We start from the raw sequence: 13,889 nt of genomic DNA, 5'->3' as shown, positions 1-13,889 counted from the left end.
CAGAATGGCGCGTGTGCTTTGCAATTAAGGATGTCACTCTTTAGCTAGCCTAAAAGCTTTTAAAGCACCGATAATTATTGTATTTACACACGTATTTTGCATAATTTGCATATTAACCTAACCAGAAAATAATAAACCATACTCTCCCATTTCTGCTGAACAACCCTGGCCCATATCATATCCCCTATTGTGGAATCAGTAGCCCAGATGTTTGGTTGAAAAGGCCATAAAACGGAGGTGGGGGATGGGGAGTCTTGTGTCGTATTTATGGTTCCACATCAGCTAAAACTCGCATTTTGTCCCCTTTCTCGAGCCCCTGTCCCCGCCCCCGGCTTTGCGCAGGCGCCAGCCTTTCCCTCCCCCCACGTCCCTCTTCCCGCCCTAAGGCTGGAGCCGGCGAGCCCGGGCCCAGAGCACAAAAGGCCTCACTAGCCGGCGTCCCGCGTTGCCCTTGGCAACCACTGAGCGGAGTCTTGCCCTCCTGCGACCCTAAGATGAGAGAGTAAACGGGGCTCCCATTGGCTGGCCGGGGAAGACGGGCCAATCGGAGAAGGGGGTATAGGGAGGCGGCTGAACGAGGTTGTGGGGGTAGGAAGCTAGGGTTAGAGGCAGCCCGTGAGGCTAGAACCCCGAACGTGGTCGGTTGGAGCAAATATGTCCCTCCGGAGGCACATTGGGAACCCTGAGGTGAGGGCCAGGTCCCGGCCGGAGAGCCGGAGGGGGCGGGCACACCGGAAAAGACTCCATGTGGGCAGGGAAGAGCAGCCAGCGACTTCCGCCGCCCGGAAGGCGGGAAGGGGCCGGCGTGAGGAGGGGTCGGGGTACAGGGGCGGAACGGGGAGGGACTGGGGGCCGCGGGGCCGTGTTCAGGACCCCGTGTGAGGAGCGATCTCTCCCCGCGAACGCACGCCAGTGTTTGTGGCTGCGAGGAGCGAAGTACACAAAGACACGGCCCTTGCCCTCAAATGGCTTACAGTCTCGGAGTGACAGTTACAAACAGAAAAGAAAAAGGAACCTCTGCACACTAATGGCACGTGATGAAAGCCAGCCAGCATCTCTGATTGTGGGGATACAGGAAGAGCAGGAGTAAGCTGACCAAACATTTGGAAAACGGGCAAAATAGGACATTAGGCTTACCCGTCTCTCCATAGGACCCTTCAGTTTCTTCGTCAGTTTCACCCCTAGTCCCCTGCTGCATTTGTGGCAGTTCGAACAAACGTTATTGGACTTCTACCGTGCAGTAGGTGCTAGATGTACAAAGAAGACAAGGCCTCTGCCTTTTAATGGGCCGGGCGCGGTGGCTCAGCCTTTGGGATCACAGCACTTTGGGAGGCCGAGGTGGGCGGATCACGAAGTCAGAAGTTCGAGACCAGCCTGGCCAACATCGCGAAACCCTGTCTCTACTAAAAATACAAAAATTAGCCGGGCTTGGTGGTGGGGCGCCTGTAATCCCAGCTACTCGGGGGGCTGAGGCAGGAGAATCGCTTGAACCCAGGAAGTGGAGGTTCCAGTGAGCCGAGATCGTGCCATTGCACTCCAGTCTGGGCGATAAGAGGAAGACTCTGTCTCAAAAAAATAAACAATAAGTAAATTGCATCTAGTGAAGGAGACTATGAACAGAATTTGAGTACAGTGTGGTCGAGGAGCAAGATGTTACAAGAAAATAGGTAGGACTCAACTGAGAGAGTGAGAGAAGGGTTGTGGAGATGAAAGGGGTGGCAAGGCCTTCATTAGCCAGGTGAAGCAGCATCCCAGGTAGAACAGCGCAAGTGAAGGTAAGGAGTGTGAACTCCTAACAGGCCCCTGTAGCTTTCTCTGTCTTGCTGAGGTTCTTAACCTTTATCTCAAATAGGAGTTGTAACTGTTTCATCTCTTGGTGACTGCCTGGTACTATGTTGAGAAAGTTGTAAGGCTGAGTCTAAGCTCTGCAAGAGAGCCATGGTCAATTAGTAATGTCTGAATGCTGCATGATCTCGCTTATATGTGGCATCTTCAAAAGTCCAGCTCATAGAATTAGAGAGTAGAATGGTGGTTACCAGAGCCTGGAGGGTTGGGGGAAGGAGGCAGAAATGGGAAGATGTTGATCCAAGGGCATAAAGTTACAGTTAAATAGGAGGAATAGTTTTTGAGATCTCTGGAACAGCATGGTGACTATAGTTAATAATAGTAACAGCAGACTCAACACTCCCAGTAGAAAATCCATGTATAACTTTTTACTCCCCTCCCCACTGCAAAAAAAACTTAACTACTGAGAGCCTACTGTTGACTGGAAGGCTTACTGATAACAGAAACGGTTGATTGACATAGTTTGTATGTTGTATGTATTATATACTGAATTCTTAAAGTAAGGTAGAGGAAAGATTATTATTAAGAAAATCATAAGGAAGAGAAAATATATTTACTATTCATCAAGTGGCAGTGTATCATCATAAACATCTTCATCCTAATTGTCTTCATGCTAAGGAGCAAGGAAAAGGAGGGGTTGGTCTTGCTGCCTTAGGGGTGACAGAGGCAGAAGAAAATCTGGGTATCAGTAGACCTGCACAGTTCAAGCCCATGTTGTCCAAAGTTCAGCTATATTGTAGATTTCAAAATAGAGTAAATTGTGTATTTTATTGAAAGTAAATTTCAAATATCTCACCACAAAAAAATGATAAGTGGGTTGATGGATATGTTAATTAGTCTGATTTAATCATTCCACATCGTGTGTGTATACCAAAATGTCAAATTGTACCCCATAAATGTATACAGTTATGATTTGTCCATCAAAATATTAATAAAAAATGTTAATATTGTCTTTCATGGGGGTAGGAGAGATAGGTGAGGAGAATGCCAGTTTGCCACATGTTTATCTTGTTTGCTGGTCAGAATTTGAGAAGTTTTTTGAGTTATTAAGGGAGTGACATGGTCAGATTTGCGTTTTAGGCAGATGGCTGTAGCTACATTGTGGAAGATGGGTTTGAGGAAGCTCCAGGACTGGAAATGAGACTGGTTAAGTGGTTACTTTTTTTTCTTTTTGAGACAGAGTCTCACTCTGTCACCCAGGCTGGAGTGCAGTGGCGAGATCTCAGCTCACTGCCACCTCCACCTCCCGGGCTCAAGCAATTATCCAGCCTCAGCTTCCCGAGTAGCTGAGACTGTGGCACACACCACCAAAGCCCGGCTTATTTTTGTGTATTTTGTAAAGACAGGGTTTTACCATGTTGCCCAGGCTGGTCTTGAACTTTTGAGCTCAAAGCCACCCACCTGCCTTGGCCTCCCAAAGTGCTGGGATTACAGGCATGAGCCACCGCTACTATTTTGATAGAGATCTAAACTAAGGCCATTGAACTAGGGATGGAATCGAGGATAAATATTTAGGGGGCAAAATCATCAATACTTCCTGATTAGCTTTGAGAGATGTGTGATGGGTGACTTAAGTCTCAGCTTAGACTACTCATTGGTGCTGGCACCATGAATGAGAGCAACAATATGGGAGGAAGAAAAGGAGGAATAGTTTTAGGAGTGTGGGGAAAGAGGAGCAGAGATGTTGTGTGTGGTTCTGTTTGTGTCCAAGACAAAGATGCCCAGCTACCTCTCTTGTTTGAATAGAGCACAACTTCCAGTAGTTTCTTAAGAAAGAATTCACAAGAAATAGTTTTTAAAATTTATGTCTAAAATGTTAGGCATGTCTAAAAATGTTCTTATTCTACCTTAACATTTATTTGCCAGTGAGTTTGGCTGAGTATAGAATTATTGGTTGAAAATCAACTTTTTTTTTTTTTTTTGAGACAGAGTCTTGCTCTGTCACCCAGGCTGGAGTACAGTGGTGCAAACATGGCTCACTATATCCTTGACCTCCTGGGCTCAAATCTCAAATAATCCTCCCACTTCCTGAGTAGCTGGGACCACAGGTGTGCGTCATCGTGCCCAGCTAATTTTTTTATATTTTTTGTAGAGATGGGGTCTCCCTGTGTTGCCCAAGAGGGTCTTGAACTCCTGGGCTCAAGCAGTCCTGCCTTGGGCTCCCAAAGTGCTAGGATTACAGGTGTGAGCCACCACAACTGGCCGCCATCAGCATCTTGGAAACATTGCTTAGTGGTCTAGTGCCTTGTGTTGTTGTGAAGTCCAAAGCCTTTCTGTTGCTTCATGACTTAATTCCTCTCAGGAAGCTTGTGGAACCTTTTTTTTGTCCCCAGTGTGACTTTACAAAGATATTTCTATTTTTCTGATAGGCACCAGAAATTTATGTCTTTTTAGTCTGTAAAATTTTCTTAACTTTCTCCTATTTTCTCCATCCTCTTTTTATTGAATTCATTATTCTGATGTTCTCTATTCATATAGATAACCTATATGACTGGTTCTCTGATTTTCCTAACTTTCATCTCCTGTTTCCCTCATCTTTGTCTTTCTGCTCCCTTTGGGAGATTTAACTCTTATCTTCCAATCCTTTTTAGTTTTTAATTTCTGCTGTCATGTTTTTACTTTTTTTTTTTTTTTTTTTTTTTGAGACAAAGTCTCACTCTGTTGTTCAGGCTGGAGTGCAGTGGCACAATTTCGGCTTACTACAACCTCCGCCTCCCAGGTTCAAGCGATTCTCCTGCCTCAGCTTCCCAAGTAGCTGGGATCACAGGCACCCGCCACCATGCCCAGCTAATTTTTTTTTGTATTTTTAGTAGAGATGGGGTTTTACCACGTTGGTCAGGCTGGTCTTGAACTCCTGACCTCAAGCCATCCACCTGCCTCGGCCTTCCAAAGTGATGGGATTACAGGTGTGAGCCATCATGCCCGGCCCATGTTACTAATTTTTAAGAGCTCTGTTTTTTGCTCTGTTGTACGTTTAAAACACATTTTATTTCTAAACAAATATAGATTCACAGAAAGTTGCAAAAAAAAAAAAAATAGTACAAAGAGGTCCTATGTATCCTCCACTCGTTTTTCCCTGATGATTATATTTTACTTGAGTACAGTACAATATCAAACTAGAAAATTGAAATTTGTACAATGTATGTATAGTTCTAGGCCATTTTATCACTTGTGTAGATTTAATCAAGATTTGCACATATGTAGATTTGCAATCAAGATAAAGGACTATTGTATTACTAGAAATAATCTCCAAGCTATTCTAGTCACACCTACTTTCTTCCCTGTCATCATCCTACCCTGGGTAACCATCTCCATAATTTTATCATTTTGACAATGTTACATAAATGGAATCATACATAATGGAATGTGACCTTTTGAGATTGGCTTTTTTTTTTTTTCCACTCAAGATAATGTCCTTGAGTCGCATACAAGTTGTTGCATGTAGCAGTAGTTCATTCTTTCTGATTCCTGATCGGTATTCTGTGGTATGAACGTACAGCAGTTTTTTTGTTTTGTTTTGTTTTGTTTTTTGAGAAGGAGTCTCACTCTATCACCTAGGCTGGAGTGCAGTGGTGCCATCTTGGCTCACTGCAACCTCTGCCGCCTGGGTTCAAGCAGTTCTCCTGACTCAGCCTCCCAAGTAGCTGGGATTACAGGTACCTGCCACTGCGCCTGGCCAATTTTTTGTATTTTTAGTAAAGGTAGCATTTCACCATCTTGGCCAGGATAGTCTTGAACTCCTGACTTCATGATCCACCAGCCTTGGCCTCCCAAAGTACTGGGAGTACAGGCGTGAGCTACCATGCCTGGCCTGTACAGCAGTTTTTTTAACCATTTAACTAGTATAGGACATTTTGGTTGTTATCAGTTTTGGGCTGTTACAAATAAAGATAACATTTGGGTATAACTCTTTGTGTGGATGTTAATTTTCATTTATCTGGGATAAATGCCCAGGAGTACAATTGCTGGGTTGTATGGTAAACATATACTTAGTTTAGATACTGCCAGACTTTTCTAGAGAGGCTGTACCATTTTACATTCCTGCCAACGGTGTATGAGAGATTCAGTTTTTGTATACTCTGGGCAACATTCAATACTGTCAATATTTTTTATTTTAATGGTTATAATAGATGTGTAGTGCCATCCGATTGTGGTTTTAAGTTGCATTTCCCTAATGGATACGAAGCACATATTTTCATGTGCTTATCTGTCATCCATATATCCTCTTCAGTAAAATATCTCTTTGTATCGTTTGCCTATTTTCTATTTTTCTTAACTGTTGAGTTTTTGTTTCCTTTTGTGTTGGTGATGACTGTAAATATTATTGCAAAACAAGGAAATGTAGGATTATATTTCCTTTCTTACTGCTTTTTGTTTTTTCCTGGAGTTTCTGTTTGCCTTTATTTTTAATTCTATACTTTTAATGAATAATTCAGGGCATTTTCTTAATATCACTACTTATTATGTTTTCATAGTCATCTTTTCCAAAACCGTCTCTATACATTTGAACGTGTGGGTGATTGGGGGAAGAAGAGAAATATAAGAGTTTTATTTTGTAGTTTTGTTTTACATAAATGTTATAACATTTTTATATATAGTTCTTTGACTTGATTTTTTTTCACTTAACAATATATCCTGGAGATCTTTCCATGTCAGAAAAATATACCTCAATGTAATGATTTCCTTTTAACTCTTACCTAAGTATTTGGTGTGATTGTATCACAGTTTTGTTTGTTTATTTGTGTTTTTGTTTTGCTAGTTCTGTAAGACCTCAGTTGTACAAATGGACTGATATGATTTGATTATCTGTATACTTCAGTTATAGCCAATTTTGGTTCTTACTGCTTTTATTCCCACTCTTCTCCTTGGACTATAGACATCTGCTCCCATATATTTAATGTATAGCTTTCTAATTCAGCAGCCATATTTTTCTTATAAAACAGACATTATTTTGTGAGCTTAAAAATTTTACAAAAATAGTGTTATGCTATTTGTATACAATTTGCTTTTATCATGCAAATTATGCTTCAGATCCATCTATGTTGATAAATATGTCCAGTTTATTACTTTAACTATTGTATAGTAATCTAGCATGTGACTAGACCACATTTTATCTATCAGTTTCCCCATGGTGGTCATTTAAGTTGTTTTTGACTATTTGCAGTTACAAACACTGTTACAGTGAATAGTTTTACTGTTGAGTTTTGAAAGCTGTTTATATATTTGAGATAGTAGTCCTTTATTGGATATGTGCTTTGCAAATATTTCCTCCCAGTCTGTAGCTTATTTTTTCATGTTCGTAACAGGGTCTTTTGTAGAGCAAAAAACAATTTTTTAAAAATGTATTTACTTTTTACATTTTTTTCTGTAACAGCTTTTTTGAGATATAATTCACATAGCATAAACTCACCCATTTCAAGGGTGTAGTTCAGTGGCTTTACTGTATTCACAGAGTTGTGCAATCATCACTGCAATCAATTTTTTTTTTTTTTTGAGACAGAGTCTTGCTCTGTTGCCCAGGCTGGAGTGCAGTAGTGCAATCTTGGCTCACTGCAACCTTTGCCTCCCAGGTTCAAATGATTCTCGTACCTTACCCTCCAGAGTAGCTGGAATCACAGGTGCACACCACCACGCCTGGCTAATTTTTTTGTATTTTTAGTAGAAACGGGGTTTTGCTATGTTCGCCAGGCTGGTCTTGAACTCCTGGCCGCAAGTGTTCCACCTGTCTCAGCCTCCCAAAGTGCTGGGATTACAGATGTGAGCCACCGCGTGAGGCCACTGCAATCAATTTTAGAGCAGTATGGACATGTATTTTCATTTCTTTAATGATAGTTTTCTTAAATGTTCTTTTCCCCTACATGGTCTCTGTTTCTTCCAACTTGCTATTTTTGTTTTGTTGGAGATGTTGTATTACTCAACTTAGGCTGCCATAACAAAATACCGCAGACTGGGTGGCTTCAACAACAGAAATTTATTTCTCATGGTTCTGGAGGCTGGAAGTCCAAGATCAGGGTGCCAGCTGATTTAGTTTCTGGTGAGGACTCTTCCTGGCTTGCAGATGGCTACCTTCTTTTTTTTTTGAGACGGAGTCTCGCTCTGTCGCCCAGGCTGGAGTGCAGTGGCGCGATCTCGGCTCACTGCAAGCTCCGCCTCCCGAGTTCATGCCCAGATGGCTACCTTCTTACTGTGTCTTCACAGTGGCAGGAGGAGAGAAGGAGTCCTCTAGAGTCTCCTTTTATAAGGACGTTAATCCTATTGGATAAGGGTGTGAGCTCACTTTGTTTTAGTTGCCTTCCAAAGGCCCTATCTCCAAATAGTCACATTGGGCTTCAACATACAAATTTTGAAGGGACACAATTCAGAATATAGCAGTGTTCTCAGACTTATTTTATTCCTCAGTTGTAAATTTATGTTTTCGAGTAGGAGACTTTATTATTTATTTATTACAAAGACCACATTACAAGCTTCAATCAAGTAGGAGATTTTAAAAGAAGATTGAGATCTCTGTATATTTGAGAGGCACTTGCTGATGATAAGATTTATTATTGAATGATCTTGCTAGGCCATGATTTGGGGGTACTCTCCTCCCAAATCTATACCTTCCTCTCAGGCTGGCCATTTTCCCCAGAGAACCTCTCCAGTCTCCTGAGGATAAAAGCCTAGTTGAATTCCTGGAGGCATTAGAGCTGGAGACTAAGTCTCAACATTGGTATTCGTTATTCACCTATTAACCCTATTTTCAGTAATGATATCTCTGGCTTTCCCTGTGTGCAGACCTCCCCCTCAAGAAACCTTTTCCAGGGAATAAATCTATAGATATCTGCCAGGACTGGGCAGAGGCAATCATCCAGTGAGTGGCACAGAGAGGAGAGGGATTTGGAGATCCAGCTGCTTCTCAAAGACTCTTAGGCCTTTAACCAGCGTTTGTTTCAGCCACTCCTCCTACTCCCCACTTCTGGAGCTGCCTGAGGCTGTCAATTCCTCAGCCTTTTAAGAATTTGTTCTTTGCCTTCCCTGTTGCCCCATACATAGTCTTCAGCTACCTTGAGTCCATCAAGGCATTTTCACTTGTTGATTGACTTTGTAGATTTCAGAATTCTAGTGCTCTATCGCTGTCACTTCTCCCACTCTATTTTTGGGGCTTTATGTCCTCAAAATAATATCTTTTTAATGAGGTTTTATTGAAGCTTCAAGGAGTGACATTAGATGCATTCATTCATTCGGCTGCCTCCACCCCATAGATCATAATCTGTATTTTATTTACTTTTTTGGGCATACTTACAAGACCATAAAATAGAGACCTTGTCTGCATTGTTCCATTGGCTGGCATACAATAGTTGCTTCATAAATACTTATTGAACGAGTAAATGAATACACGTCTGAACTGCAGAAGAGAAGTCAAGGCTAAGGTTCAGTATTTGGAAATCAGAAACATATACATGGAATTAAGCCTAAGTGTTAGTCCACAGGGAACTTACAGATTGAGAAGTTGGAATCCTGAGAACACAATAATTAAATGGCTGACAGAGGAATGATCCATTTGTTAATGGAGAATCAGGGGAGAAAGATGTCACTGAAACCAAGGGAATGGAAACTGAAGAAGATGAGGATCTATAACAGTGTTATATGGCATAGAAAGGTAAAGTAAGTTAAGGACTGTTAAATGTCCATTATATTCAGCAGCTAGGGGATCGCTGATGTTGGTTAGTGCCATAGGAACCTCAGTAGAATGTGGGCACAGCAGCCATGTTGCAATGGATGGAAGAGTAAGGTACAAAATACCCAGTGTCGATTTCTTTCTTTCAAGGAGCTTGGCTAGAAGGGAATAAGGGTGGGTCATGTTCCAATTACATATTGGTTTATAATGAATCACCCCATGTTTAGTGGCTTAAAACAATAATAGTCATTTATTATTAGCTTTTGTGATTCTGAAAGTTGACTTGGCTCTGCTAGACTGGGATTTCTCATGTGGCTTTGCAGACAGACAGGAGCTAGGGCTAGCGTTATCTTGAAGGCTTCATTTACATATTAGGCCACTGATGCTATCTGTTTTCTGTGACCTGAGCTGGGGCTGTTGGCCATATCACCTACGAATAGCCTTTTTTATGTGGCTTGGCCTTCCTCACAGCATAGCTGCTGAGTTCTATGGGCTGCCATAACAAAATACCACAGACTGTGTGGCCCCACGTGTCCCAAGAGAACCAGGTGGATGGAAGCTGTACTGCCTTTTATGATGTAGCCTCAAAAGTCATCTGACACTGCTTCTTTCATAGTCACAGGCCCCTCCAGATTCAGGAGAGGAAGCAGAAGCCCCTCCCTCAGTGGGAGGGGTGTAACGTCACAGTGTAAGTGGGATGGGACATTTTTTTGTGGCTATCTTGAAAAATACAATCTGCTACAGGTGGTAGCTGCTGAGAAAGTAGGGGCTGCTGCACATGGAGACATGGGTCAAGGTTGGTGTTTGAGATCAGGGTAATTAGACCAGGTTAAACATCCCATTTAAAAAAGTTCTCTAAAAGGCCTATTTTAAATGTGAGATTTCCTTCCATGTGGCTGTAGTAAAACTGGTACCCACTCTCTTCATTTTATGGACTTTCTCTCCATAGAAAATAAGTAGACAGTCTGAACAAAATGTATAATGGTATTTTTAAAAATCTTTTAAGTGTAAATATTATTACATATGTTGCAGTTGAAATACAAACAACTTTGTGAGTCCCATTTGAGAGAGATGGGAAGTCTTGAAAAGCTCATTCATTTTTCGATATTTTCCTTCAGAAAAATCCCGTCTTTGACTTCTCATTCTTACCGCTTCTTCTCCAACATCCATGTATTCGCAAAGCCCAGTCTTTGCATATGTTAATAATCTTCCAAAATACTGATGAGTTTGTGTAGCTCACAGCTCGGTATTTTTGGCACTTTCCATTGCCTTCAGGACCTAGTCCAGACCACTCAGCCTACATTCAGGCTTCTCCACGTGCAGCCTACCTGTCCCTGTCCAGTCTTATATCACAGGGTTCCATATACCAATTATTCTTAACTCTTTTGGGCCTACATATCCCTCTGAAAATTTGGTTGAAACCAAAGACCCTTTCCCCAGAAAAATGCACATACACAATAGTTTGCATAGTATCATGAGACTCATGGACTTCCTAAATCCCATCAGTGGACCCCATATTAAGAACCCTTGCTGGAGTGAAGATGTACAGTGGTTGTGGGGAATGAGATAATGTAGGTAAAATGCTTAGTGCCTGATGACGTAGTGAGTGCTCAATAAATGTTAGCAGCATTACCATGTTTCTTCTTCTTGTTAAATCATCTCCAGCAAATAGAACAATTTGTTGTTCTTTAAACTTGTTTTTAAAGTGGCTTTGCTATTAAAAATTGCTCCACTTGGAATACTTTTGCCATTCCTCCTTCCCATCTTTTTTATCCACAGAAGGTCAACCCTTAAAACATAGCTCCAGTGTCCATTCTTCCATGAAGTCTTTCTTATCACCCCCAGTGGATGAGCAATCTCCTTTGACATTCCTCCCTAGAGCCCTTGATGTCCGTGCTGCCCACGTGGCACCAGCATGCACACTACATATGTTGCTCAGGTCCTCATTTGGCAGGTACTTACTGCTGTTTCATTAGCAGAGGGTCTTGTAGTAGGTACAGAGTTCTACAAGATAGAGCCCCTGTCCCAAGTGCAGGAAGTAAGAAGTGTGAATGGTACAAAGTACTGGGAATATTCAGTCAAGGAAGAGATTTCCATTTCACTGAGGCCTTCAGAGGAATCTTCCCAGAAGATAAGTTTGCCCTGGGTCTTGAAAGTCACGTAGAAGTGAAATAGCTGGGGTCTGGTGGTTAGACAGGGAGGACATTGTCTTTTATGTAAACCCTGAAACAGTCTTTGACATTTTTGGTTGTTTTCAAAGAGCCCTGTAATGATACCACAAACATGAACTTTCTCAGCTTCCTGCCTCTTCCAGATGAACTTCATTCTGACCACCTACCTATCTTATATCTTTATCTTAAATAGATCCAAAGTTGACCCTGCTGTCTGGGCTTTGGACCTCATCCTCTCTCACTCTCTCCATACTATTTTCAAACTCTCTTATCATTAGCCTGTATACATCCTCAAATCTCTCCTTTTTTTTTTTTTCCAAAACAAAATAACAACAACAGAGATTATTCCTTAGCAACTCTCTTAAGGGAAAATCTTAAGGGAAAAAGAAAAGATCATCCAGCTACTGTCCTCTTTCCTCCTTCGCCTCTCATATGCTTGACCTGCTGTTTTTTGCATCTGCCCCATCAGTTTCCCATAGCTGCTTCCACCAGGGCCGTCAACAGTGTCCTGGTGTGCTACATTCAGATTCACTTTTCTCTTGGTCTCTTACCTGAACAGCATTCTTGTTCACTTGTTCATACTTGACCTCTTGTTCTCTGACTTGACAGCATTGTTCACTGTTGGCCACTCCCTTCTTCCTGATTTAATTTTCATGACCCATTTTTGTATGGCCTCTTCTGAGTTTCATCCAAGGTGCCTTTCCTCCACCTGACCTTAAATGTTGGGGTTTTTCAGTCTGCCCTCTCCCCAGGATGATTTTGTCCATTTCCACGGCTTCCTCTGCTGCCTGTATGCTGACAACTACCAAATCTTGTTTTTTTCTAGCCCAGGTATCTCTCCTGATTTCTAGACCCAAATAGACAACTAGATACTTCCATTTTGTTTTTTGGGGGTTTTTTTAGTGAGAATGTCGCTCTGTCACACAGGCTGGATTGCAGTGGCAGGAACATAGCTCACTGCAGCCTTGACCTGGGCTCAAGGGATCTTACTACCCCAGCCTGCCGAGCAGCTGGGACCACAGTCACATGCCACCATGCCCAGCTAATTATTTTTTTTTTATTTTTATTTTTTTGTGGAAGCAAAGTCTTCCTGTGTTGCCCAGGCTGGTCTTGAACTCCTGGGCTCAAGTGATCCTCCCACCTCGGCCTCCCAAATTAATGGGGTTACAGGTGTGAGCCACTGTGCCCGGCCAATAGTTCCATTTTGGACAAGCCACAGATATCTCATACTCAGCATGCTCCAACTGACCATATTATGTTTTTAATATGTGCTTCCTCCTTAACTCCCTTTTTTGGAGAATGGTATCACTGTCCTGTTACTACATGAGTCAATTTTAAATTATATTGATTTAACATTTTAAAGATTTCTTGAAATGGTCTCTTCCTCTTCATCTTTATTGCCACTTCCTTAGGACTACAGATCCTGTTAGCACAACAGCCTTTCAACTGATTTTCATGCCTCCTTTCTTGACTCATATTCTCCATATTGCTCCCAGGGTCACCTTTCTAAAACAGAAATATAATCTTGTCACTCCTCCTTCAAACTTCTCCAGTGACCCCCTCATCATCTTCACCACCCTGGGCACTATTGGCGTTTGGGCTCATTCTTTGTGGTGGGGCTGTCTGTAATTGTAGGGTATTTAGCAGCACCCCTGGCCTCTACCCACTAAGATGCCAGTAACACCTCCTACCACCCAGTTGGGACAACCAAAAATGCCTGTAGACATTGACAGATGTTTCTGGGGGTACAAGGAGCAAAATGGTACCTGTTCGAGATCCACTGATCTATAGGATGAAACCCAAGCTTTTTTAAACATGTATGCGAGGCTTTTTGTGATCTGCCCCTGCTGCCTTTCCAGCGTCCTTTGTCCCCATTTTTCCCGCTATGCTCCAGGCAGGCCAGTTACTGTTAGATTGCTGAAAACTGTTGGTACTCCCCTGAGACTCCACTCCTTCGCCATGCTTTTCCCTCGCCAGAAACCCCGTAGCTCCCATCCACTACTCCTTTAGCTTGACTAACCTCCTTAACCCTCAGAATTCAGCTCAGAAGTGACCCTTCAAGAAACAGTTCTTGACTCTTTTAACCTGGATCAGATGCCAATCTGATGTGCTTTTGTCACACCCCCTCCTTCCCTTTCCTTGTTCCTCATGCAGCCTCACGTCTGTTTATCCCCTTGTCTGTCTTCCCAGCAGTCAGTGAAAGCTGGATGGCAAAG

At 42.3% G+C, this 13,889-nt stretch overlaps 1 protein-coding gene across 4 annotated transcripts in view; it reads left to right on the top strand.

Annotated features, from left to right (window-relative positions):
- CEP41 (centrosomal protein 41) overlaps nt 1-13,889 on the top strand; it is a 52,936-nt gene that overhangs the window by 522 nt on the left and 38,525 nt on the right. For 2 of the 4 annotated variants that reach the window (XM_005550774.5, XM_074035990.1), the window contains exon 1: nt 577-687. The exons of 1 other annotated variant lie outside the window; for it this stretch is intronic. In XM_005550774.5, coding sequence (XP_005550831.2) covers nt 655-687 — 33 coding nt within the window. In that variant the 5' untranslated portion in view covers nt 577-654. Of the gene's footprint in view, nt 1-576; nt 688-911; nt 1,087-13,889 lie in introns of those variants that run through there. One more of the 4 variants, XM_005550776.5, reaches the window with a different exon arrangement.

This window comes from Macaca fascicularis, chromosome 3 (assembly GCF_037993035.2).
Source record: "Macaca fascicularis isolate 582-1 chromosome 3, T2T-MFA8v1.1".
NCBI classification, from domain to species: Eukaryota; Metazoa; Chordata; class Mammalia; order Primates; family Cercopithecidae; genus Macaca; species Macaca fascicularis.
This window is presented reverse-complemented; position numbering and strand designations above follow the sequence as displayed.